This window comes from Schistocerca piceifrons, chromosome 3, assembly GCF_021461385.2.
Source record: "Schistocerca piceifrons isolate TAMUIC-IGC-003096 chromosome 3, iqSchPice1.1, whole genome shotgun sequence".
Taxonomy (NCBI): domain Eukaryota; kingdom Metazoa; phylum Arthropoda; class Insecta; order Orthoptera; family Acrididae; genus Schistocerca; species Schistocerca piceifrons.
Genome location: NC_060140.1, coordinates 948,260,321 through 948,288,088, shown reverse-complemented (window position 1 = coordinate 948,288,088; position 27,768 = coordinate 948,260,321). Strand labels below are relative to the sequence as shown.

The 27,768-nt window shown below is 43.9% G+C and overlaps 1 protein-coding gene across 1 annotated transcript in view; it reads right to left on the bottom strand.

The window, feature by feature from the left end:
* The window catches only part of LOC124789256 (solute carrier family 22 member 1-like), an 80,973-nt gene extending 53,681 nt beyond the window's left edge, over positions 1 to 27,292 (bottom strand). Inside the window, exon 1 of the mRNA XM_047256552.1 lies at positions 27,174 to 27,292. Within this exon, the coding sequence (XP_047112508.1) occupies positions 27,174 to 27,292 (119 nt within the window). The remainder of the gene's footprint in view (positions 1 to 27,173) is intronic.
* Positions 27,293 to 27,768: the final 476 nt, after the last annotated feature.

The window sequence follows — 27,768 nt, the reverse complement described above, 5'->3', positions numbered from 1 at the left end:
AACTGTTTCCTTAGTTTTTATGTTAATTTACAAACATGTTTTCTTTGTGTAAACCAGTGTTGCTAAAGGTTCCAATGTGTACGAGGTGCATTCAAGTTCGAAGGCCTCCGATTTTTTTTTCTCCAGACTGGAAAGAGATAGAAACATGTGCATTGTTTTAAAATGAGGCCACGTTCATTGTCAATACGTCCCAGAGATGGCAGCACTGTATGGCAGATGGAATTTTACCGCCAGCGGCGAGAATGAGAACTGTTTTAAATACTTAAAATGGCGACGTTTTCCTTACTTGAACAGCGTGTAATCATTCGTTTTCTGAATTTGCGTGGTGTGAAACCAATTGAAATTCATCGACAGTTGAAGGAGACATGTGGTGATGGAGTTATGGATGTGTCGAAAGTGCGTTCGTGGGTGCGACAGTTTAATGAAGGCAGAACATCGTGCGACAACAAACCGAAACAACCTCGGGCTCGCACAAGCCGGTCTGACGACATGATCGAGAAAGTGGAGAGAATTGTTTTGGGGGATCGCCGAATGACTGTTGAACAGATCGCTTCCAGAGTTTGCATTTCTGTGGGTTCTGTGCACACAATCCTGCATGACGACCTGAAAATGCGAAAAGTGTCATCCAGGTAGTGCCACGAATGCTGACGGACAACCACATGGCTGCCCGTGTGGCATGTTGCCAAGCAATGTTGACGCACACCAACACCACAAATGGGACATTCTTTTCGTCGGTTGTGACAATGGAGGAGACGTGGATGCCATTTTTCAATCCAGAAACAAAGCGCCAGTCAGCTCAATGGAAGCACACAGATTCACCACCACCAAAAAAATTATGGGTAACCGCCAGTGCTGAAAAAATGATGGTGTCCATGTTCTGGGACAGCGAGAGCGTAATCCTTACCCATTTCGTTCCAAAGGGCACTACGGTAACAGGTGCATCCTACGAAAATGTTTTGAAGAACAAATTCCTTCCTGCACAGCAACAAAAACGTCCGGGAAGGGCTGCGCGTGTGCTGTTTCAACAAGACAACGCACCCGCACATCGAGCTAACGTTACGCAACAGTTTCTTCGTGATAACAACTTTGAAGTGATTCCTCATGCTCCCTACTCTCCTGACCTGGCTCCTAGTGACTTTAGGCTTTTTATAACAATGAAAGACACTCTCCGTGGCCGCACATTCACCAGCCGTGCTGCTACTGCCTCAGCGCTTTTCCAGTGGTCAAAACAGACTCCTAAAGAAGCCTTCGCCGCTGCCATGGAATCATGGCGTCAGCGTTGTGAAAAATGTGTACGTCTGCAGGGCGATTACGTCGAGAAGTAACGCCAGTTTCATCGATTTCGGGTGAGTAGTTAATTAGAAAAAAAAATCGGAGGCCTTAGAACTTGAATGCACCTCGTATTTGACAATAACTAGCTAAGTAGTAAGACGTATAATGTAGTTTCCAGGCGGCAAATAACCACAAAAAAGAGAGCTATCTGTAAAAACGTTCTCTTTGCCGTATCTGAATGATGGCCATAAAAGGAATTTCCATCGTGTGTGGTCTCGGTGGTGAGTTCGGAATAGGCAGTGCTAGAGACAGATTTTGTGCGGCGTATCCGCCACTCCGTGCGTGAAAGACCAAGTTTTACGCTTTGTGTTGAGTTCTCAACTTAATTCAGCATCGACGGGTGACAGATGTTGGCGGACTGCGAAAACTCTAACTTTAGATAGGCGTAAGGCTCTGAAGCGAGTTGAAACATTACATTTTACAATGTCGCAATGTGCTGCAGAGAACTAAACTCTGTTTAAATTAATTTGTTACTAGCTAGCAGCGCTAAAGAGAAATTAAATAGATGTTATTTGGCCGTGTTATTATCTATTTCAGTTAAATAAGGATGTTTAATTTCTGATTTTTCTGAAGTTATGGTGACTTCGGACTTCGAAACTAAGCGCCCATGTGTAATGTCTCCGTGGTACAGGAGTTCGCTTTGTTCAGATCAGCTGTGATGTTAGCTTCTCTTCACACATAGATGACTCTTGCCGACGAGTTTTTCTTATCAAATCCCTTTCTGTCTTATTTCTTTTATTCTAAGGCCGAAAATCTCAAGTGATACAACTTCATTTGTTAAAATAAACTTAATTTAATTTCAGTGATTACTACCTGTCGTCTCCAGTTACTTAGCTATAGTACTTTGCCGTATTTTGCAATTCCCATCATTTACTAGATAAGTCAACAAAATCGAACGATTCTACAGCCAAGTGGCCAAATGGTCATAAACAAAGCGAAGCGTAACCAACGTTTAGACAAGTTATCGAACCTAAAACCTCTGAGGTTACACATTTAGCCCATTCTCTGAAATTATAACGCAACATTTAGCAATAATTATATTGGTCGAAAGAGAGCGGGCGGCTGACAGCCTTGTTCTGTAGCTGTCTGAGCATCTCCAATTTGCTTTTGCGCTATTGAATGTATAACGAAACGTGCTGCTCTTCTTTGGATCACCTCCGTTTTCTGTATCAACCACATCTGGCTCAGATCGTAAACTGGCGAGCAATATTCAAATACTGGTGGAAGGAGGGTTTTGTAAGCTATCTTCATAATGGCTGACTGCACTTCCTAGTATTCTTTCAATGAATTTGGTTGGGGTTTGCTTTATCTGCGATTAGTTTTTTTTTTTATTTTTTTGGCCGTTACATTTCAAATCACTCCGTACGCATTCTCTTGGATACATTATGCATGCTAATGCTTCCAGTGGTTGTTCTGCAATCGTGTAATCATACAATAAATTGTGTTTCTACCTTTTTATGCACAATACGCTATATTTACTTACGTTCACAGTGAACCACCAATCCCTCCACCAAACGTTGATTCTCTACAGTTTTCCTTCATTTCACTCCACTTTTCTAACGTTGCTTCTTTTCTGTACACAACAGCATCTTTCGCGAAATGCCTCGTGGAACTTGTGATGTTATCCATTAGGCCGTTTTTATACAGGCTGTTTGTTTTAACCTGAGACAGCAAAATATCTCGAAAACGAGGCATTGTACGAAAAAAATGTTATTGGCGAAAAGTTAGTATTAATATGGCTTTGCTTCAGCTGGCCACCTTCTAACAACTCTTCCGGCACGAGTGGGATCAATTTCGTATTTTCAAACCAGAAACGCCCCATTCTTATTGCATATTCGGATTATACACCAAATAGTATATCCGATTTACTCAAACTATTGTTGCCTATTCGTGATAGGTGGCGCTGTAGTCGACGAATATCAGGTGTGCCTGCTTGTGGAATTAGGAACTTATGCATTTAATTCTACTTTTCATTTAGAACTGGCGTGATATTCCGTAGACTCATGTTTTGTTTCGTAGTCCAAAACGACGTGTTGAGTTCTAGTGGTTTAAAACTCCTCGACTGATCACATTTTTGTGAAGATACTCCGTAAGGTCATATTTTGGTTCTCAGTCGACCGCATGGTTCCGTCCCGAACTCCTATTCCGAAACCTATGTGAATAATGTGACCTGCGTCGCTATTTTCATAACCAATCGAAGGTCGACTTTATTTAGCTAAGTTTTTTTTTTTGCTGAAGTTGCCCTGACTCTTTGAGAAAAGTGTCTTCAGTTAGTTAGTTCCGTGTTCCATTGATCAATCTCACGATAACCTTTATGATGTGGATCGTGCTAAGTGCATAAGATATGCACACAGGAATGAAAGTTTTTTTTAAAGCTGCAAATTTTTATTTGCTACCTCACTGCCATAAATGGCACAAAATGTATATATACACATCAAAAAAAGTTTTCCATTACCCCGGTTCCCAGAACTCCTGAAGATAGCCGTTGACTGTGGATATTGCATCATAGATACTGTCCCTCTGACGTTCACAGATGTCTCTAAACCTTCCCAAAGATGTAAACAACCATCCATGAGCAGCGCCTATTAGACAGAGGGGGTCCAACAGCCGATCACTTCCAGTTATTCCACCAGGAAGGAGGTACACGGGTCGTGTTGTCTGTAGCTCAGCCATGCCTAGACGCTCAATGCCGCGGTTCGATCGCGTCCGCATTGTTACTTTATGCCAGGATGGGCTCTCAACAAGGGAAGTGGCTCAAATGTTTCAAATGGCTCTGAGCACTATGGGACTTAACTTCTGAGGTCATCAGTCCCCTAGAACTGAGAACTACTTAAACATAACTAACCTAAGGACAGCACACACATCCATGCCCGAGGCAGGATTCGAACCTGCGACCGTAGCGGTCGCGCGGTTCCAGACTGTAGCGCCTAGAACCGCTCGGCCACCCCGGCCGGCGAGGGAAGTGTCCAGGCGTCTCGGAGTGGACCAAAGCGATGTTGTTCGGACATGGAGGAGGTACAGAGAGACAGGAACCATCGATGACATGCCTCGCTCAGGCCGCCCAAGGGCTGTTACTACAGTGGATGACCGCTACCTACGGTTTGTGGGTCGAGGAAACCCTGACAGCAACGTCACCATGTTGAATAATGCTTTTGTGCAGCCACAAGACGTCGTGTTTCGGCTCAAACTGTGCGCAATAGGCTGCATGATGCGAAACTTCACTCCCGGCGTTCACGGCGCGGTCCGCCTTTGCAACAACTACACCATGCAGCGTTGTACAGATGGGCCCAACAACATGTCGAATGGATCGCTCAGGATTGGCATCACGTTCTCTTCACCGATTAGTGTCGTATGTGCCTTCAACCAGACAATCGTCGGAGACGTGTTTGGAGGCAACCCGGTCAGGCTGAAGGCCTTAGACACACTGTCCAGCATCAAGGTGGAGGCTACCTGCTGTTTTCGGGTGGCATTAGGTGGGGCCGACGTACGACGTTGGTGGTCATGGAAGGCGCCGTAACGGCTGTACGATACCTCAATGTCATCCTCCGACCGATAGTGCAACAATATCGGCAGCGTACTGGCGAGGCATTCGTCTTCATCATTCGCGTCCCCATCGTGCGCATCTTGTGAATGACTTCCTTCAGGATAACGACATCGCTCGACTGGAGCGGCCAGCATGATCTCCAGACATGAACCCTATCGAACATGCCGGGGATAGATTCAAAAGGGCTGTTTATGGACGACGTGACCCATCAACCACTCCGAAGGATCTACGCCGAATCGCCGTTGAGGAGTGGAACAATCTGGACCAACAGTGCTTTAATGAACTTTTGGATAGTATGCCATGACGAATACAGGCACGCATCAGTGCAAGAGGACGTGCTGCTGTGTATTAGAGGTACCGGTGTGTACAGCAATCTGGACCACTGAAGGTCTCACTGTATGGTGGTACAACATGCAATGTGTGGTTTTCATGAGCAATAAAAAGGATAGAAATGATGTTTATGTTGATCTCTATTCCACTTTCCTGTACAGGTTGCAGAACTCTCGGAACCGAGGTGATGCAAAACTTTTTCTGATGTGTGTATTGTACCTATTGATTTATTTATTCCTATTCAAGAATTCATCTGTGGTATAGAAAGAGTTGCCAAGGAGATATGATCCAATTTTTTTTAAAAACTGTCACTGCTGTCTGTCAGACATTTTATTTCATTTGGTAATTTATTTAAAAGCTTTACAGCAGCATATTTTACCCCTTTCTGTGCCAATGATAGCTTAAGTAGAGGATAGTGTAACTCTTTCTTCCTTTTGGTATTATACTCATGAGTGTCACTGTTGTTTTTAAACTGGTCCATGTTGTTGAGAACAAATTTCATTACTGAGTAAATGTACTGTGAGGCTGTTGTAAGGATTCCTAACCTTTTAAACAGATGCCTACAAGATTTGCGACTATGAGCCCCACATGTTATTCTAACCACTTCTTTTTGAACAGTGAATACTTTTTGCCTAAGTGTTGAGTTATCCCAAAATATTATTCCGTATGACATCATAGAGTGAAGGTATGCAAAGTATGTTAACTTGCTAATTTTTATATCCTCTAGCAATTATTCTGATAGCAAAAGTTGCTGAACCTAGTCGCTTTAGGAGATACAAAATATGAATTTTCCAATTAAGATCTTTGTCTATATGTACACACAAAAACTTAGTATGCTCTACCCTGGCTACTGACTTCTGTTGACGTGTTATATTTATTGAAGGAACTATACTCCTTGCAGTAGAAAATTGGATGTACTGTGTTTTATCAAAGTTCAGAACAAGCCCATTTGCAGAAAACCAATCAATAACTTTTCCAAAGACATTATTTGTGTCATTTTCTATTGGAGTTTCTTTTACTAGATTAGTAATGATGCTTGTATCATCAGTAAACATCGTCTGTTTAGTCTCTCTTTTCATATCAAGAACAGAAGGGGACCCATGATCGAACCCTGTGGAACATCTGATGTAATTTCACCCCAGTTAGATCAAGTGAGAAGCTTCCTTATATCACTTAAACCATATACAGGAACTTTTTTCCTCCTGTTCTGTAGGTGTCATTTAAACCACTCATACACTGTTCCGTTTATACCACGGATTGTAATTAATGTAACACAGTGTCATAGTTCAAACAATGAAATGCTTTGGACAAGTCACAGAAAACTCCTGTTGGTGACATGTTACTATTTAAAGTCTCTATCACATGGGCAGTGAAGTTGTGTATTCCTGTCCCAGAGGAACAGCATTTTTGAAATCCAAAACGTGATTTACTACATATCCCATTACTGCTGAGATTGCTAACCACTCTTCAGTATATTACTTACTCGACAATTCTTGAAAATGCTGTGAGCAAGGATACTGGCTGGTAATTATTGACATCTGTGGTGTGCACTTTTTTGTAGAGAGACTTGACAATGGTACATTTTGACCTGTCTGGGAAAATACCTTGAGTTATTGATGCACTACAGATGTGACTCAGAACATCAGCTGTAGCTGCTCCACATTGTTTAAATATCTTGTTAGACATGTCACCTACTCCAACAGAAAATTTATTTTTCAAGGATTTAATGGTTTTCCTTACTTCACAAAAAGCTGTTAGATGAAAATTAATCTGACAAGGCTTTCTCAAAAGTGACTCTCCCATGTACTACTTGGCTTTTTCTTTTGAACTATTCTCACTAATTTTTTCACCTGCGCTTAAGAAATGGCTGTTAAGTACATTACCTACCCATGTACTGTGGTTAAGATGGTCTCATTCTCTTTAATAGTAATACTACCTTCCCCAATGGTTAATATCCCTGTTTCTCTTCTAACAATATTCCATAGTAATTTTATTTTATTCCCCGAGCTGTTAATTTCATCTCTAATGTATATATTTTTTGGTTTTTTGATTTTCTGACAACGTTTCTCAGTACATTACAATAATTTTTATACTGTAAAATTACTTCTGGGTCTTTACTAATTCTTGCTGCCTCACACCATTTTCTTTTTCTTTCTGAAGATACTTTAATACCCGTAGTGATCCAACATTTCTTTGAAAACTGTTTGGCGTTACATTTAGTAATTTTTTTGGGGCAAAAGGAATACGGTTCATTTATCATCGGCGTTTGGCTCATTATATACAACTCCCGAATTAATGTTTCTTAAACTTTCTCTGAAGTGCCCTATAGATACTGGGTTGACCAGCCTTACACTTTTACTTAATGATTTCTGATCCGTACACAATGTTAAGTTTTGTAAACTAATCAGTTGTGCATCATGGTCTGATAATACATTTGTCACGGGGAGAGCATGTGTCTGCTGTGCAAATACATTATCTGCTAGAGTGCTACTGTTTTCAGCTATACACGTAGGGAACTTGATCAGTGATTCTAAGTTACATGTCATTGCTATCACTTCTAGTTTACTTTTCCTATCAGAATTGCTTAGAAAGTTTACATTGAAATCACCACAGATTTATAACTCATTCCTTTTGTCTGACAGACAGCATAATAGGGAGTGAAACTTTTTGTGAATATCTCCCAGTCTCCTAATGGGGACCTGTGCACCGTTGCTAATGCCAAAACTACATTATCTAGCTGTAGCACACATGCATAAACTTCAAAGATCGACTCAAAATTTCTACAGTTTTGTACTTATAGCCTTGTTTTGTGTAAATGGCAACTCCTCCTTTATCCATGCTTGATTTGCAAGTGTCAGATGCTAAATTATATCCATTTATACTGACACTTTCCATCGCCACAGTTACATGGTGTTCAGACAGACAAATTACATCCACCTCGTTCTTATTTTTGAGATCATCTAAACACAGCTCATCAACTTTAATTTTTATTCCCCTGACATTTTGATGAAGTAAATTGATACTACCCTTAGCTTTATCCCTATTTACTGTTCGTGAAGCTTCTTTTATTCTATTTTTCTTGATTATTGTCTGTCTGGACTTTGGCTTCAACCTATAAAACCTGTCTGCCTGATCCCATTAACCACAGGGATCGTCCCTTGTGTGGTACTGTGGCCCCCCTTACAGTGACTGCTAACAGAATAGCTAACTTGCCTTTCCCCTTTCTATTTAAGTGCAAGCCATGTGTAGTGTATCCCCACTTACCAATAGCATCAACTGGAAGAACACTCATGTGGGACTTTGCCAGAGTCCGGAGCATCCTGTTCAGCTCATTGTTAACATGCTTTATAGCAGTGTCTACCCAGGGGCGATGATGGCGATGAAAGACCTCCACAAACCCCACATTTCTGTGTCCTGTTTCTTGTCCTATTTTGTTCAGGTCACTCCTAATACTATATCTTGGATTCATAGCCAAGCTGCTTCCTTCTCCCCTAATTGTTCTTGCCTGATCTTCCTTCCCAAACTCCCTGCATACCTGGCCTAAGTTTTCTGTCACATGGGTAAGGCTAGCACTTGGTTTCACAAAACTTGTGATCTGGTACACTTCATCTAATTTCTACTGGAGCTGCTGGCCTACACCTGTCCCATGCCTGCTACCTAAAGGTAGAATCCTTCTTTTCCTATTCTGATTTGATCCAACCTGCCTTTTTTCTTTAAGCTAATATTCTGCTTCATCTACATACTACTTCAGATAGCAAGCCCAACTGATTTGCTAACGGAATTTCTAAAGTTTTTTCAACAGTTTTCCTTTTCACCCTTTGCTTGCTACCTTTTCCCAGCATTTCATCTCTTTTTTCTCTCTTAGCCTACATAATTCGAAACTGGCGCTTCCTAATTCAACCTTAAGGACACAAATGTTAGCATCCTGTTCAGCGATTTTTCTGTCCTTTCTACATAACCTACATTGTCATGGAAGAGCCCCGTTTCCTCGCCGCTGCATTTGCCCCAATTAAACCACAACCTACAGTCTTCAGATAACACCCCCTCCTTCAGGTTTCTACGGCAGCCACCACATTGGTCACAAATGGTTTGATGGAAAATTTACAGAAAATTTACACAAAAGCAGAGTATAACTTGACACAAGATCACTGAAGTTTCGTAACCTGTACTAATACGTAACTAAACGCTAATTTAAACAAACTTTTAAACTTACTTTCGAAAGTTCTAATTAACAACCTAAACTCTGTATAACAGACACGAATTAGTTTAACTTTGAACCGCTAAGTCTAATCAGAAAAATAAAGATCTACACTCGCCCGAAATTTACGCCTAAAATATAAACAAAACTAACGACTATAGGCCTTTACGAAATACTTTCTTCTCGATTAAATATGCTCAGAAAAGCAAAATCTTAAATAGATATCCTAGCGAAGAAGTAAATGCATTAGTCTAAAATGTAATACTAACTAAATTATCTCTTATTTCAATATCAATCACTTAACTTAGCGAGAGCTTCGTGGTCGTGCGTCTGCGAGAGCTATTGGACTCTAGCGTCATTCTGTTTTGTTTTTCCTGCAATAACGTACCACACGATGAACAACAACTGTTCGACAAATATTGATAACGGACAACACGTCTAGTCATATTCTGCTTTCATATCGATATTTTGTTTCGACTTGGATTGTACTAGGGGCCTGGATAATAGGTTATCTCGAAATATCCGCATGCCACTCGCAAAGTCGTTGCGTCAACACCTCCCCTTAGCGTTATCTTCTTCCTTATCAACCTGACCGACTGGTGCGAGTCTGAAGGTTTCGTTGCCAACAAAGTGATAAGAAAAGGAAAGTAACTGAAAACATACTTCTTGATTTTTGTAACAGGTAGTTTGTTTCCTCATGAAGAGGTTCCCGACTGTGTTTAGCACATTGCAGTGGCACTTGAAAGGACGGAAGTTCAGATTCCCATCCGGCTATACGGAGGTGTCTTGGAAAGAGATAAAAACGAACCCTTAACGCTTTCCGTGCGAGCTCTGTTTTCCCTTATTTTATCACTACGATCGTTTCTCCCTATAAAGATTGGCGTCGACAAAATATTTTCGCAATCGGAGGAGAAAGTTGGTGATTGATTCAAAATGGTTCAAATGGCTCTGAGCACTATGGGACTCAACTGCTGAGGTCATCAGTCCCCTATAACTTAGAACTAGTTAAACCTAACTAACCTAAGGACATCACAAACATCCATGCCCGAGGCAGGATTCGAACCTGCGACCGTAGCGGTCTTGCGGTTTCAGACTGCAGCGCCTTTAACCGCACGGCCACTTCGGCCGGCTTGGTGATTGAAATTTCGTGAAAAGATTCCACCGCAACGACAAACGACTTCGTTTTAATGGTGTCCATCCCAAATCCTGTATCATGTCCGTGACAGTCTTTCCTCTGTTTCCCGATACTACAAAACGTGCTGCTCTGTACTGAGCTTTCTCGATGTACTCCGTCAGTCCTATCTGGTAAGGATCCCAGACCGCGCAGAGGTACTCCGAAAGACGACGGACAAGAGTAGTGGAGGCAATCTCTTCAGCAGATGTGTTCCATTTTCTAAGTGTTCGGCCAATGAAACACAACCTGTGGTTTGCCTCCCCCACAACTTTTCTACGTGTTTCTTAAATTGTTTGTAATTCTCACTACTACGTATTTAGTTGAATTTAAGACAGATTTGACTGATTTATCGTGTAACAGAAGTTTAACTGATTCCTTTTAGCACTTATCTCGATGACCGCATACTTTTCATTATTTAGGGACAATTGCGAATTTTTGCCCCATAGAGATATCTTTTCTAAATCGTTTTGCAATCTGTTTTGATCGGTTGAGTTTACTAGACTGTAAACGGCAGCATCATCTGCAAACAACCAAAGACGGCTGCCCAGATTGCCTCCTATATCGTTAATGTAGATAAGGCACAGCAGAGGGCCTATAACGATACCTTGGGGAACGCCAGAAGTCACTTCTGTTTTACCCGATGACTTTCCGTCAATTACTACAGACTGTGACCTGTCTGACAGGAAAACATAAATCCAGTCACATAACTGAGACGATATTCCAGAAGAACGGAATTTCACTAAAAGCCTCTCATGTGGTATATCGTCAAAAGCCTTTTGGGAATCTGGAAATACGGAATAAATTTAAAATTTCTTGTCAATAGCACTCAACACTTGTCGTGTGAAAAGAGCTAATTGTGTTTCAAAGGTACGATGTTTTCTAAAACTTTGTTGACTGTGTGTCAATAGACCATTCTCTTCAAGGTAATTCATAATGTTCGAACACAATGTTGTTGTCGTTGCGTTCTTCAGTCCAAAGACTGGTTTGATGCAGCTCTCCAAGCTACTCTATTCTGTTCAAGCCCATTCATCTCCGAGTAACTACCACAACCTACACCCTTCTGAATCTGCTTACTTCGCCTCCCTCTACGGTTTTTATCACCCATGGTTCCTTCCAGTACTAAACTGGTGAGCCCTTGATGCCTCAGAACGTGTCCTACCAACCGATCCCTTCTTCTAGTCAAGTTGTGCCACAAATTCCTCTTCTCACCAATTCTGTTCGGTGCCTCCTCATTAGTTACGTGATCTACCCATCTAATCTTCAGCATTCTTCTGTAGCACCACATTTCGAAAGTTTCTATTCTCTTCTTGTCGAAACTATTTATCGTCCATATGTCAGTTCCATATATGGCTACACTAAATACACATACTTTCAGCATGGACTTCCTGACACTTAAATCTATACTCGATGTAAACAAATTTCTCTTCTTCAGAAACGCTGTTCTTACCATCGCCAGTCTATATTTTATATCCTCCCTAATTCGACCATCCTCAGTTATTTTGCTTCCCAAATAGCAAAACTCCTCTACTATTTTAAATTTTAAGTGTATCGTTTCCTAATCTAATTCCCTCAGCATCACCTGATTTAATTTGACTACATTCCATTATCCTCACTTTGCTTTTGTTGATGTTCATGTTATACCCTCTTTTCAAGATACAGTCCATTCCCTGCAACTACTTTTCCAAGTGCTTTGCTGTCTCTGACAGAATTACAATGTCATCAGAAAAACCTCAGTGTTTTTATTTATTCTCCCTGGACTTTAATTGGCTCTGAGCACTATGGGACTCAACTGCTGTGGTCATAAGTCCCCTAGAACTTAGAACTACTTAAACCTAACTAACCTAAGGACATCACACACATCCATGCCCGAGGCAGGATTCGAACCTGCGACCGTAGCGGTCGTGCGGTTCCGGACTGTAGCGCCTTTAACCGCTCGGCCACTTCGGCCGGCAGGACTTTAATTCCTAGTCCAGATTTTTCTTTTGTTTCCTTTACTGATTACTCAATATACAGAGAGAATAACATCGAGGATAGGCTACAACCCTGTCTCAATCCCGTCTCAACCACTGCTTCCCTTTCGTGCCCCTCGACTCATAACTGCCATCTGGTTTTTCTGCTACTCTCTTACAGCACAAAAGTGCGTGATTTTGTTCGCATGCCAAAATTTTTGATGAGGAAGCCGGAATGACGGTTGAGGCAGCTGGTTCCCCACATCTTCTGTCAGAGTCTTTTAAAGAGGAACAGAGCCGCCTCTTTAGAGCTCCGACAGGGTTTTCCTCCGCTGGCACCCTTTTTTTCCTTCTACGGCAAGGTGTGCTGCTTATATAAAACCAATTCCATAGGGCAGCAAAACTTTGATAGTTCATTGATATGCTCCAACAAGTTCTTTATACTTTGACACAAGTAAACAACAAATAACTACTCCTAAGGTAAGGTTAACACAAAATCATTTGATTTAAAAGGTTACAACTTTGCTTCCGCCGTTTGCCGATAGGTGGCAACAACGGTAAGTAGAGGTCGAAAGAAACAGATCGCAGACGTCAGGCATTTAGCTTGGACCTCAGTCAACATAACCTCATTCAAACATTAGTCGATTTGTGTTTGCATCATAAAGTTGTTCTTGATTGAAAATGTCAGTTTACGATCCTAATTCTCGTCATTTGCGGGAGGTGTTGCTGTTTTGTTTCAATATGAAGAAAACAGCGGCTGAGTCTCATCGAATGCTCTCAAGTACGTAAGGTAAGGACGCTATTAGTGAAAGAACGCGTCGTCAGTGGTTTCGACGCTTTAAGAACGGTGATTTGAACGTCGTAGACCTGCATAGTACTTCGAAGGAAACGGTCTACTGACACACACTCAACATGGGTTTAGAAAACATCGTTCCTGTGAAACACAACTAGCTCTTTACTGACATGAAGTGCTGCATGCTATTGACAAGGGATTTCAGATCGATTCCGTATTTCTGGATTTCCGGAAGGCTTTTGACGCTGTACCACACAAGCGGCTCGTAGTGAAATTGCGTGCTTATGGAATATCGTCTCAGTTATGTGACTGGATTTGCGATTTCCTGTCAGAGAGGTCACAGTTAGTAGTAACTGACGGAAAGTCATCGAGTAAAACAGAAGTGATTTCTGGCGTTCCCCAAGGTAGTGTTTTCAGTTCCTTACCTATATAAACGATTTGGGAGACAATCTGAGCAGCCGTCTTCGGTTTTTTGCAGATGACGCTGTCGTTTATCGACTAATAAAGTCATAAGAAGATCAAAACAAACTACAAAACGATTTAGAAAAAATATGTGAATGGTGTGAAAAGTGACAGTTGACCCTAAATAACGAAAAGTGTGAGGTAATCCACATGAGTGCGAAAAGGAACTCGTTAAACTTAGGTTACACGATAAATCAGTCTAATCTAAAAGCCGTAAATTCAACTAAATACCTAGGTATTACAATTACGAACAACTTAAATTGGAAAGAACACATATAAAATGTTATGGGGAAGGCTAACTAAAAGCTGCATTTTATTCGCAGGACACTTAGAAAATGTAACAGACCTACTAAGGAGACTGCCTACACTACGCTTGTCATTTACAATGCTGCTGCGCGGTGTGGGATCCTTACCAGGTAGGACTGACGGAGTACATAGAAAAAGTTCAAAGAAAAGCAGCACGTTTCGTATTAACGCGAAATATGGGAGAGAGTGCCACAGAAATGGTACAGGATTTGGGATGGAAATTGTTATATCCTAGCCAGTAATGCCACCCGAGCCCGCTGCCAAACGGTTGGCAGCATCAAAGTCCGGACGCCGTCCGCATAAGCAGCGCCAGCGAGACAGGAAATCGCCGCAAGTCTGCGCGCGCCACCGCTGGCTTCTGGTTTCTTAAGCGCTGGAGTCGCGAGCGCTAGGACAGTTCTGTATTCGCCGCTCAGTTGTATACTCGCCACCGAATTGTGTACTTGCTAGTCAGTTGTGTGTTCATCGCAGCAGAGTTGTTGTTTGTCGTCAGCCGACGCTGACCTAGCCGCTCCGACTCGAACTAGACAGATTTCTGTAGACACGGAGTTCACTACTGTGTTTCTGTATCTTCGTTAATAAAGATAAGTACCGACTTTTATTTAATCAGAGTGTTTGGGTTTTCATCTTTCTGTTTACTGTTCCAGCGGACCGGTCGGCCCGCTATTAAAAGTGTGGCGGTGACTTCGTAAGCCGTTTCTACAACGAATTGTTTGTCGCTACGAACGCCGCCACAAAACTGGCGACGAGGGCTTCCGAACTCGTGTGCAGGGCTGGTTCAACTTGTTTCTGGTTATACTAATTATAGCGATAAAATTTTGGGGGCTGGTTTAATTTGTGTTCACTATGTCTGCCGAATTACAACAGTTGATCTTGTTACAGAGTCAGCAAATACAAAGTCTGGTGGAAGCAATCGCCAAACAAGCGGCTAATCCTCCAACACAAAAGGAACAAGCACAGGCAGCACCACCTTTCCGTGCTTTTGATGCATCAAGAGAAGAATGGCGAGAATATTTCGCGCAGTTGCAGACGCACATGACAGTCTACAAAATCACGGGTACTGAGCGGCAGCTTTATTTAATTTCCACTGCAGGCGTGGAGGTCTATCGACTACTTTGTAAGTTGTTCCCGGAATCCAAGCCAGAAGCTTTAGACTATGACGTTGTTGTTAACAAGCTTGCTGAGTATTTCGAGTCGCGAGTTCATGTGGCAGCAGCCAGATTCAAGTTCTTCAGATTAAAGAAACTGCCACATCAATCTAATAAACAGTGGTTAACAGATTTACGGGGCCTCACCCGTCAGTGCCGATTTAATTGTGTGTGTGGAGCTTCCTACAGTAATGTCATGTTACGAGACGCTATTACTCAAAACATTGCAGATTCTCGTATTCGTGCTGGTATCTTAAAGTTGCCTGACCCGTCATTAGAGACTGTGATGAACATTATTGAAGCCCAAGATACTTTTGACTATGCTGAGTGTGAGTTAGATCAGCCATGTATTTCTCAAATTGCCTGTGCTAACCAAGTTATGTCACGCCCGCGGCCCCACCGGCAGAGTCAGACTGTAAACACTAGCCGGCCGCGTCATGTTAAACACATTCGTCAACCGCGTGTGCAAAATGATAGAGTTAAGTCTTGCCCTAAGTGCGTTCTTGCTCATCCTCGTGAACGTTGCCCGTTAAGAAACGCGGTTTGTCACTTTTGTCAAAGGAAAGGACACATCCAGACTGTTTGTTTGCGTAAACGCAAGAACAATTCTAGTGCTGCCCAGCCCATGGATATTCATGTTCTTCAAAGCCAGCCCGCCCAGAAGGTCGCGTTTAAAGACTCTTCCACGGTTCGTGTGGGTAATAAACTTGTTCGCAATAAGCCACCCACCCAGCCCTCTGCTATGCGACCCAAGCGTAATTCCAACGCTGTAAAAAGTAATGTACAGACTGCAAGTGAAGCGGGAGTTGTTGTTCCACCCGCCCAACCCACGAGTTGTCGTAAGCAGCGAACACGCGCTAAACGCGCTGATTTTGTGTCTTCCGCCTCCGCTGCACCGATCCAGAGACAGTGTAATAAACTATTTGTGAAGCTACGCATCCAGGATAAGACCTTCAATTTTCAATTAGACACTGGTGCGTCTGTGACTCTCATAAATAGTGCTACGTATGCGGCTATCGGCCGCCCTAAACTTTCAGCGGCAAAACATTCTTTGGCTACTTATAGTGGAGAACAAATTCCTGTGTTAGATGTATGTAGCGTGCCAGCCACATTCCGTGGCAATACAAAAACAGTTTCATTCACAGTGCTCCGCGCTACAGACAGTGTAAACATTTTCGGATTAGACTGTTTTGACTTGTTTGGCCTGTCTATCCAAGACAATGTGTTGCAAATTAATTCTGTTGTTGTTCCTCAAGACAGCATAACCGATTTGTGTAAACAATACAGTGACATATTTAAAGACGAACTAGGTTGTGCTGCGAACTTTGCCGCTCATATTACGTTAAAAGATAATGTTCAGCCTCGATTTTTTCGTGCTCGTCCAGTGCCTCACGCCCTCCGGGCACCTGTAGCAGATGAACTTCGTCGTTGGCAAAACAACGGTGTTATTCAACCCGTTTCACCGAGCCAGTGGGCTTCTCCCTTAGTTATTATAAAGAAACCGTCTGGCAAGTTACGTTTGTGTGCTGATTTTAAGTCGACAGTTAATCCTCAGACTGTCATTGATTCTTTTCCTTTGCCTAGACCGGACGAGCTGATGGATAAGTTAGGGGAAGCTCGTTTCTTTTCCAAAATTGATCTCCGTGAAGCATATTTGCAATTGCCCCTCGACGAGCAATCACAACAGTATTTTGTCATAAACACGTCGTTGGGGTTGTTCCGTTTTCTGCGTTTGCCTTTTGGTTGTGCGTCAGCTCCAGCTGTTTTTCAGCGTTTTTTGTCACAACTTCTGGCTAATGTGCCATCGTGTTGCAACTATTTAGACGATATTGTTGTGTCCGGTCGGACGCCTGCTGAACATTTCCGTAATTTGGAGTGTTTGTTTAAAGTGTTGTCTCAGGCAGGCCTACGTTGCAACATCGATAAATGTTCATTTTTCCTTACGGAGCTGGAGTATCTGGGACATGTTATTAATGCTCAAGGCATTCATCCCTCCCAGTCACATTTAGCAGCTATTCGTGATTTGCCCGCCCCTCGCAATCTGCAGGAATTGCAAGCAGTTTTTGGCAAATTGACATATTATATTAGGTTTATACCTAATGCATCACAGATTGCTGCACCGTTGCATCGTCTCCGCCGTAAGAATGTTCCGTTTGTGTGGTCAGCTGATTGCCAATCAGCCTTTCAGCAGCTTAAAGAGGCTTTATTGAATGATCGTTGTCTGGTCCATTACGACCCTAACAAGCCTCTGGTGTTAGCTTGTGATGCCTCTTCTTTCGGCCTCGGTGCTGTGTTGTCTCACCGAGTCGGTAACACCGAACGTCCTATTGCGTTCGCATCTAAATTGCTAAACAAAGCTCAGTGTAATTATAGCCAATTTGACAAGGAAGCGTTGGCTATTGTGTTCGGTGTCACAAAATTCCATCACTACCTCTATGGTAGACCATTCTATTTAGTAACAGATCACAAGCCCCTGACGTCACTGTTTCATCCGTCTAAACCAGTTCCTCACCGGACAGCTCAGAGACTACAACGTTGGGCTCTTTTGTTATCACAATACCAGTATGAGATACTGTATCGCCCTACGGCTCAGCATGCAAACGCTGACGCGCTTTCTAGATTGCCGATTGCTGCGGATGATGTCTTCGATTCCTCTGACGACTCTTGCCATCAGATTGACGCCGGTGAGCATCAATCCTTCCGGGATTTTCCGATTGATTATCGTCAGGTGGCACGTGAGACAGCTACGGATCCTCATCTGAGTTTACTATTACGTTTTGTTCAACGTGGTTGGCCGTCCAAGGCAAAGGACATATCGGATCCTGTGGTTCGTCGCTATTATCCGCAACGTCATCTGTTGTCTGTTTCGCACGGAGTTTTGCTGTTACGCACCGAGAATGACCAGCTTCGTGTAGTGGTTCCCCAAGTGCTCCAATCCAAGGTCCTCGACTTGTTGCATCAATGTCATTGGGGAGTGGTCCGCACCAAGCAGCTTGCCCGCCGTCATTGTACATGGATCGGCATTGATAAGCAGATTACGCAGATGTCTACAGATTGTTCGACGTGTGCCGAACACCAAGCTGCTCCGCCTCAACGCTATTTTGAGTGGGCACGCCCTGGCGGTCCCTGGCAGCGAGTACATATTGATTTCGCTGGTCCATATTGGAATTCTCGTTGGCTCATCGTGATAGATGCATTTAGTAATTTTCCGTTTGTTGTGCCCATGCAGTCTACAACGTCTGCACAAACTATACAGGCGTTGACTTCAATTTTTTGTATTGAGGGTCTTCCAGAAGTTTTAGTGTCTGACAATGGTCTACAATTTACCTCTGCTGAATTTGAAAGTTTTTGTTCTGCCAATGGCATTCGCCATGTTCTTACTCCGCCGTTCCACCCTCAATCGAATGGTGCAGCGGAACGTTTTGTACGCACATTCAAGGATCATATGGACCGCCTTCGTGCTACGCAGTCTCGTCAGCAGGCCCTCATCACGTTCCTGTCGTCGTACCGGACCACGCCACGCGACGGCCCTTCGCCTGCGGAGCTTCTCCACGGCCGTCGTCATCGCACCCTACTACGGTTGTTGCACCCCCCGGATCGACCCGCCGCTTCTGAGCATCGCACGCGTTTTCAGCGCAACGACGCCGTTTTTTTCAGAGTTTATCACGGTCGCCGTCGTTGGGAACGTGGTACCGTGATAAGTGTCCAGGGTCGCGGTTTTTATACTGTTCAAGGTGCTACTGGGGTGCACAGGAGGCATCAGAACCAGTTGCGCCGCGCTGGCCGCCCGGATTCTGCCGCTCGTTCTTTGTCCACAGATTTGGTCCGCGGTGGGTTCCAGCCGCGCCTTCCGACTTCGCTGCCGCCCCCAGGGCAGCAGCAGCAGCAGCCGTCGCCGCTACCACGCCGACAGCCCGTCCCGTTGATGCCTCCCGCGCAGCTTAATCCGGGAGCGCCCCAGGTGGTCGCTCTGGCGCCTGCGGTCCCTCTTCAGTCGCCACCGCCTTCGGAGCTGATGGACGTCGACCCCTCAGCCGGGCCGCCTTCCCAAGCGGTGGCTGTGCAGCCTGTCCTGCAGCCGCTTTCCTTGGGCACCCCCAAGGAGTCTGACACCGCAGCGCCTTGTCCGGCGCCCTCTCAGCAGCCGTCGACGCAGCGTCAGGAGACGCTGCCTCTCTTCGTGGGTCCCGACGCCCCGTCGCGTCCAGTACCAGAAGCTGCGCCCGTGGTCACAGGCGTGCACCCTGACCTCGGTTTTCAGTCGGTGTTTCCCGAGGCCCCGCGCAGCCAATGCTGGGGTGCGGACCGGAGACTGCCACCGACAACAGTCTCCGCCCCGGTCTCGTCCGCTACGCCTGCGGCCAGACCCCTCCCCCGCCGGTCGACGCTCGCCACGTCATTATTCAACGACGGTGCGGCGATTTGGGGGGGAGGAGTGTTATATCCTAGCCAGTAATGCCACCCGAGCCCGCTGCCAAAAGGTTGGCAGCATCAAAGTCCGGACGCCGTCCGCATAAGCAGCGCCAGCGAGACAGGAAATCGCCGCAAGTCTGCGCGCGCCACCGCTGGCTTTTGGTTTCTTAAGCGCTGGAGTCGCGAGCGCTAGGAGTTCTGTATTCGCCGCTCAGTTGTATACTCACCACCGATTTGTGTACTTGCTAGTCAGTTGTGTGTTCATCGCAGCAGAGTTGTTGTTTGTCGTCAGCCGACGCTGACCTAGCCGCTCCGACTCGAACTAGGCAGATTTCTGTAGACACGGAGTTCACTACTGTGTTTCTGTATCTTCGTTAATAAAGATAAGTACCGACTTTTATTTAATCAGAGTGTTTGGGTTTTCATCTTTCTGTTTACTGTTCCAGCGGACCGGTCGGCCCGCTATTAAAAGTGTGGCGGTGACTTCGTAAGCCGTTTCTACAACGAATTGTTTGTCGCTACGAACGCCGCCACAAAAGAAATCATTAAAATAAAGGCGTTTTCCGTTGCGACGGAATCATCTCACGAAATTCCAATCACGAACTTTCTTCTCCGAATGCGAAAATATTTTGTTGACACCGACCTACATAGGGCGGAACGATCACCACGATAAAATAAGGGAAATCAGAGCTCGTACGGAAAGATATAGGTGTTCATTCTTTCCGCGTTGTACGAGATTGGAATAATAGAGAAATGTGAAGGTGGTTCGATGAACCCTCTGCCAGGCACTTAAATGTGATATACAGAGTATCCATGCCGATGTAGATGTAGATAGTGGTGGAAGAGAGAATGTTTTCAAAGGTGCAGAACTGGAGATATTGCTGAGTGAAGACTGGCGTCAAACTCAAGAAGAATTTGCACTATTAGTGGGAGGGGCACAGCAAGCCATTTAAAAACGTCTCAAGGCTATGGGCATGATTCAGAAAGAAGGAAGTTGGGTCCCGTGTGAGCTGAAACCAAGAGACGTTGAACGGCGTTTGTGTGTTTGTGAACAGTTGCTTCAGAGGCAAAAACGGAAGGGATTTCTGCATCACATTGTGACCGGGGATAAGAAATGGGTTCATTACGATAATCCTAAACGCAGAAAATCATGGGGATGTCCCGGACACGGTTCCACGTCGACGGCCAAACCGAATAGTCACGACTCGAGGATCACGCTCTGCATTTGGTGGGACCAGCTCGGCGTCGTGTAGTATGAGGTGTTAAAACCAAGTGAAACAATCACAGGTGCTCGTTACCGAACGCAATTAACGCGTCTGAGCAGAGCATTAAAAGACAAACCACCACAATATAGCGAGAGGCAAGATAAAGTGATTTTGCAGCACGACAACTCTCGAACCCACGTTGCAAAAGAGGTCAAAACGTAAACGTTAAAATGGAAAGTCCTACCCCACCCGCCGTATACTCCAGACATTGCTCCCTCTGACTACCACCTGTTTAGATCAATGGCGCATGGCCTGGCTGACCAACACTTCCGATCTCATGGAGAAGTCACAAATTTGATCGATTCGTGGATCGCTTCAAAAGATGAGCAATTTTTTCGGCGTGGGATTCGTACACTGTCCGAAAGGTGGGAGAAAGTAGTGGCCAGCGATGGAAAATACTTTGAATGATACATGTGTAACCAATTTGTTTCATTAAAGCCTCAAATGTTGGGAAGTTAACGGTGGAAGCAAAGTTGTGCACTTTGTATATTTTATTATTTTTTTTTTGATACTTTGCGCATCGATCGCGATTCATCGAAAACGACCGACTCGTGATATCTACCTTAGACAAGAAAAAATATCAGTAGAAGTATTTGACTGTGTTCGCAACATTTCCAGTTTTACATAATTTTTGGCACTCATTTTAAGTTCTTTTCAGCCATTTTAAGACTCTTTTTAGACCATTTTTGTCACTGCAGTAACACTTTGGGCATATTTGCACGGGCGTGAAGTGCGCTTCACACAGAGCAACAAGTCGTTAAGTTTTACTGATGAAGAACTGCTGCCTAAAAATAGTTGTTTTGTGACCTCAGAACCATTGTGATGGTGCTAGAACCTTTGCCATGTGTTCACTACGTCATCTAAAACTACATTCATGCCTCACATCGGATATTACTGCATAATTTATGTGCGTAAGTACGGTAACTATGAACCTCTGTATCCCGCTAACGGATAGTGATCTCGAACAAAGTTTCAAGGCTTCCCAACACCATCGTCTTAAGGACATATGATACATATTTCTATGAACTACCATTAATAGATATTACTGAAGTGGCCCTCCCACAGCTAGTACTTTTGGTACCGAAAAGTCATGGTTTTTCTCAGGAAGCGCCCGTGAACAAATGGTGGTGTTATAAGCTGCGTAAGAAGCTGCGTAAGAAGCAGAAGAACCAATCGATCTGCTCAGTTTGCCTGCACTGGAGGAAGTGTGTATGGTTTAAATTTGACCCTGTAGTTCAGAATAGCCTTATGTCCAGCAGTAACAACAGGAGTACGTAAGAGACTAAAACTGGCGGAACGAAAAATTCTCAGCGGGATACTGGGACCTTGAAGAACAGAAGGTAGTCAGTTTAGAAGACGTGCGAACCAAGAACTATACACCATGGTAGAGAGAATCTCCGACATCACGAGGAAAAGGCGGAGCGTGATCTTCGGACACATCCTCATAACTGACCAGGGCAGGTTAACACAGCAAATAGTACAGTTTTTGGTGAAAAAGAGAACCAAAGTGCGCTGGACCCAATATGTGAAAGGTATCTGGAAGAAATGCGAATGAAGGAACCAGAGAATACAGCAGAGTAATTTATAAGTTGAAAAAATGCAGGCTTTCACGGGTTTAGAGAACAGAGCTAGACCCATAACAAAATCATCGTGGACGGAAGAGCGAAGAAGGATGCAAAGTACGAGAACGAAACAGTATTGGACAAGGAGAGGGACCAGAAGAAACGAGCTGATCCGAATTAATGTTGTCCTCACATGGCCAAAACGAGAAGAAGAAGAAGAAACTACAGCATGGTCGTTCTTCCTGTACGTATACAAATGGTCGCTAGGCCGAATAGTATCCAGAAAACTTGAGCCCTTATCTCTGTGATCAACAGAACCCAGGACATGACTCTCTGAAAAACGCCAACTGTCGTGCACGAACTGATTTGTATCTTTCGTGTGAACAGTGCAGACCACATTATTGTGTTGTACCGGTAGAATACATGTGAGTCTTTATCAGATATTTGTGGTCCTCGTTGTGTATATGCCCCCTCAAACTCCAGCTAATTAGTAAATAACAAATTCAGGATCAGCCTTTAGTTGGTGGTTGCAGCAACAAGAGAACAAGTAAAGACAGGAAACAGGTCGTGAGGTCTAGACACTCGGTCATAAAATCTTCTGGTCCATGTGCACGTTTTACGTAACACTGTGTGCAGTCGTATGGGGGATTTTGTGTGTTTAACTCCACCGCCCCACCCTCATACCAACCCACCCCCACTTCCGTCCCAGGCCGCTGGCAAAACGCTTAAGGGAAAAGCCAATTATACCTGTAAACCCTACATACAAAGTTACGAGATCTCCTACTAACTGACGAATCTAGGCATATACTGCACCTCCTACGTATGATGGACAAAATGAGACTAATTACAGAGAGCGCAGATTTTTCCCGCGAATGTAAAAGAGGAACATCTTAAAACGTTGTAAACCGGAAGTGTCTTCCGCCGTGCGCTATGCAGTGGTTTGCAGAGTATGGATGTAGATATAGAATCTGTGCATCGGTTTTCTTACTGCGAGATTCTTGGTAAAGATAAGCATTAAAAAGGTGTACTTCTCACTGTTTATTCAATATAAAAACAAGTTTGAGTTTACAATACCAACAGCCGACAGTAAACAACCATTTGAATTATCATAAAAATTATAATAATTAAAGAGTCAAGAATGACGAGGTGTTTCCAAAACCCGCATAGCTGTATGAAGGTGCTTTATTCGCAACTACCGGTTTCACGTCACTATAGACGCATTTCAAGTTTATCTGCCAAGAATACAAATCGCAGATTGAAAGATTGAAATGGTAGAAATAAAGCACATTCATACAGATGTGTGGTATTTGGAAATACCCATCATTCTTGACTTTTTAATTGTTATAATTTTTTTAATAATTCGAATGGTTACTGAGTGTTGAGTGTTGGTGTTATTATTATCCACAGTACCTCTGAACTGTGACTGCCCTCCCCATAAAGTTGTTTGTAACAGAAATTTTTTCCTGCAGCTCTCTTCGTAGTGAGTTGTCTAAACAGTTTTTCAGTACTGGTAGTGGTTATTTTTGTGTACACGGTAGTCAGACATCGTTACGGAAGAAATATCGTAATGGGAACTCATTTTTAAATTTGGAGATTAATGTTCCCACTCTCATTTTGGACGTAAGACTGTTGTGCGAAGAACTAGACGGAAGATTTGGATCCGAACATTGCCTTTAAAATCTGTCATAGAACCGTAACTTCTCTGAATTTTCTAATACATTTTTCTCCAAGATCTGACACAGAAAGTAGTTGCACGCTATGCACACATACCGTATTATAGGTAAGCAAGTTGCGCTATCTGTTTATTATTTTTCAAATTGAAAGTGCAACAATTTCTGTTTTCGCTACATTTTCTGAATGATAACATTAAAGCAAGATTGGTCTTTGCCATCTTTTATCATCTTATGCGGTACGTACATGTATAACAAGTTGTACTTAGTGTGTTTCACTTTCCATTGAATTACTAGGCAGTTTTAGTAGATGAAAGCCAAAATTATGAATGAAAACACACACAACGCTAGTGTAATATTCAACAAGATTTATTATTTATTTTACAAACACGTTTTCGGCTGTTACGTGATCTACAGGTACAAAGATAAGTATGTGGTGCAGTGAAGTTTTGTTTGGGGCAAATATTTTAAACTAGTGCATTTATAGAGTATCTCCATTTCCAGAGTTGAAAAATGTCAACATCAGGTTTTAGGATTAAAACAACAGATTTTATTTCAGTGTAAATGCGATGTAAGATTATTTAGCTAAGGCAAAATATGTGACACATTAATTAATGGACCATATACAAAAATGGTTCAAATGGCTCTGAGCACTATGGGACTTAACATCAGTGGTCATCAGTCCCCTAGAACTTAGAACTACTTAAACCTAACTAACCTAAGGACATCACACACATCCATGCCCGAGGCAGGATTCGAATCTGCGACCGTAGCAGTCGCGCGGTTCCGGACTGAGCGCCTAGAACCGCTAGACCACCGCGGCCGGCTGGACCATATACAAATTACCACTGTTGTTCACAGAAGAAAATAAACTGAACAATAAACTTTGTTTACATATTCGAAAGGTGTGGCAGAACAAAATAACTTTTTCTTTAACAGTTTCTAAATTACAAACCGATAAAATAGAGTAGAGAAATTAAGGAGGTAAGTGAATCAGCTGTGGTTATACAAACCATTTTTCTTTCACAAGAAAGGAAATTGTGTAACTGAAATAGACGGAAACGGAGCATGTGAGTAAGAGGGGGTTGGGGGAGGGGGGTAATTTGCAACATGGCCTGGCTGGGATATTGAGAAGTATCTGCAGTTAGAAGTGGCGAGTGAGGGAACTGTGTCTGGTCATTCAGTACTGAGCTTGGGCTGATGGATATATGTTTATTAATTTCAATTATTTCGAGATAGTTCGTCTTCCCGTCCTTTATTTTATCTTAGTTGAAAAATCTGACATAGCATTTACACTGAAACAACCCCTCTTGTTTTATTCTTAAACCTATCTTCTCCATTTTTCATGTCTGGAAAATGTTCAAATGTGTGTGAAATCTTACGGAACTTAGCTGCGGAGGTCATCAGTCCCTAAGCTTACACACTACTTAACCTAAATTATCCTAAGGACAAACATACATACCTATGCCCGAGGGAGGACTCGAACCTCCGCTGGGACCAGCCGCACAGTCCATGACTGCAGCATCTGAGACCGTTAGGTTAATCCCGCGCGGCTCATGTCTGGAAATGGAGATACTCTCTAGATGCACTAGTTTAAAATACACTCCTGGAAATGGAAAAAAGAACACATTGACACCGGTGTGTCAGACCCACCATACTTGCTCCGGACACTGCGAGAGCGCTGTACAAGCAATGATCACACGCACGGCACAGCGGACACACCAGGAACCGCGGTGTTGGCCGTCGAATGGCGCTAGCTGCGCAGCATTTGTGCACCGCCGCCGTCAGTGTCAGCCAGTTTGCCGTGGCATACGGAGCTCCATCGCAGTCTTTAACACTGGTAGCACGGATGCACGCCAAGACCGTAGGATCCTACGCAGTGCCGTAGGGGACCGCACCGCCACTTCCCAGCAAATTAGGTACACTGTTGCTCCTGGGGTATCGGCGAGGACCATTCGCAACCGTCTCCATGAAGCTGGGCTACGGTCCCGCACACCGTTAGGCCGTCTTCCGCTCACGCCCCAACATCGTGCAGCCCGCCTCCAGTGGTGTCGCGACAGGCGTGAATGGAGGGACGAATGGAGACGTGTCGTCTTCAGCATGAGAGTCGCTTCTGCCTTGGTGCCAATGATGGTCGTATGCGTGTTTGGCGCCGTGCAGGTGAGCGCCACAACCAGGACTGCATACGACCGAGGCACACAGGGCCAACACCCGGCATCATGGTGTGGGGAGCGATCTCCTACACTGGCCGTACACCACTGGTGATCGTCGAGGGGACACTGAATAGTGCACGGTACAGCCAAACCGTCATCGAACCCATCGTTCTACCATTCCTAGACCGGCAAGGGAACTTGCTGTTCCAACAGGACAATGCACGTCCGCATGTATCCCGTGCCACCCAACGTGCTCTAGAAGGTGTAAGTCAACTACCCTGGCCAGCAAGATCTCCGGATCTGTCCCCCATTGAGCATGTTTGGGACTGGATGAAGCGTCGTCTCACGCGGTCTGCACGTCCAGCACGAACGCTGGTCCAACTGAGGCGCCAGGTGGAAATGGCATGGCAAGCCGTTCCACAGGACTACATCCAGCATCTCTGCGATCGTCTCCATGGGAGAATAGCAGCCTGCATTGCTGCGAAAGGTGGATATACACTGTACTAGTGCCGACATTGTGCATGCTCTGTTGCCTGTGTCTATGTGCCTGCGGTTCTGTCAGTGTGATCATGTGATGTATCTGACCCCAGGAATGTGTCAATAAAGTTTCCCCTTCCTGGGACAATGAATTCACGGTGTTCTTATTTCAATTTCCAGGAGTGTACATGATGCAACAAAATTTCACCGCACCACGCACTTATCCTTGTACCTGATGATTGCATAACAGCGGAAAATCGGTTTGTGAAAAAATAATAAATAGTGTAGAATTTTACTTCAAAGTTGTGGGTGTTTTCATCCATAAAATATTAAAGATTCTACCAAGAACCGACGGAACATTCGATCGATGTAAGCTAAAATATTTACCACTACAAACCTCGGTATGGTGAGGTTCTTCCACTCCTCAATCGAAAGGTTGGAAAGCTCCCTGCCAGGGACGTAGCACCAGTGATCAGGAGTCTGCATAGCCAGGTAGAACACGTTGAGACTCATCATGTCGAAGCATGAGGCAATGCAAACGAAGACGATGTTCAGCCTCGTCTGGAACTGGCCCCTGGACCCAATGGCGTCCAGGACCTCCTCGAATGCTGGAGCAGCCTTTGTTTTTCTACTGCATTCTGGAATTTCAGTCCTCTCCTGTAAATGAACAATGAAACAGGGGTTTCACTATCGCCCTCGCTGGCTGGGAAAAGTAATGAATTCCCAGCAAAGCACGCAGACATTTATTTTTTTATACCTACAGACTCATCTAGCTGGCAGAGCAAATGAGCAACAGTTTTGTGTCTCTATAGAGTTATCTAGTCCAGCTTCCAGTGACCAACAGCAGCAAAGTTACAAGTCTCATTGACAGTAGTGAGCCTAATTATTAATTGTTCATTGTTTGCTGCAGCAAAAGTAGTTAATTTCTTTTGAAAATATTTTAATCAGTTTCATTTATTTATGTCTGTGTACAATCATTCAGCCCGTTCTAT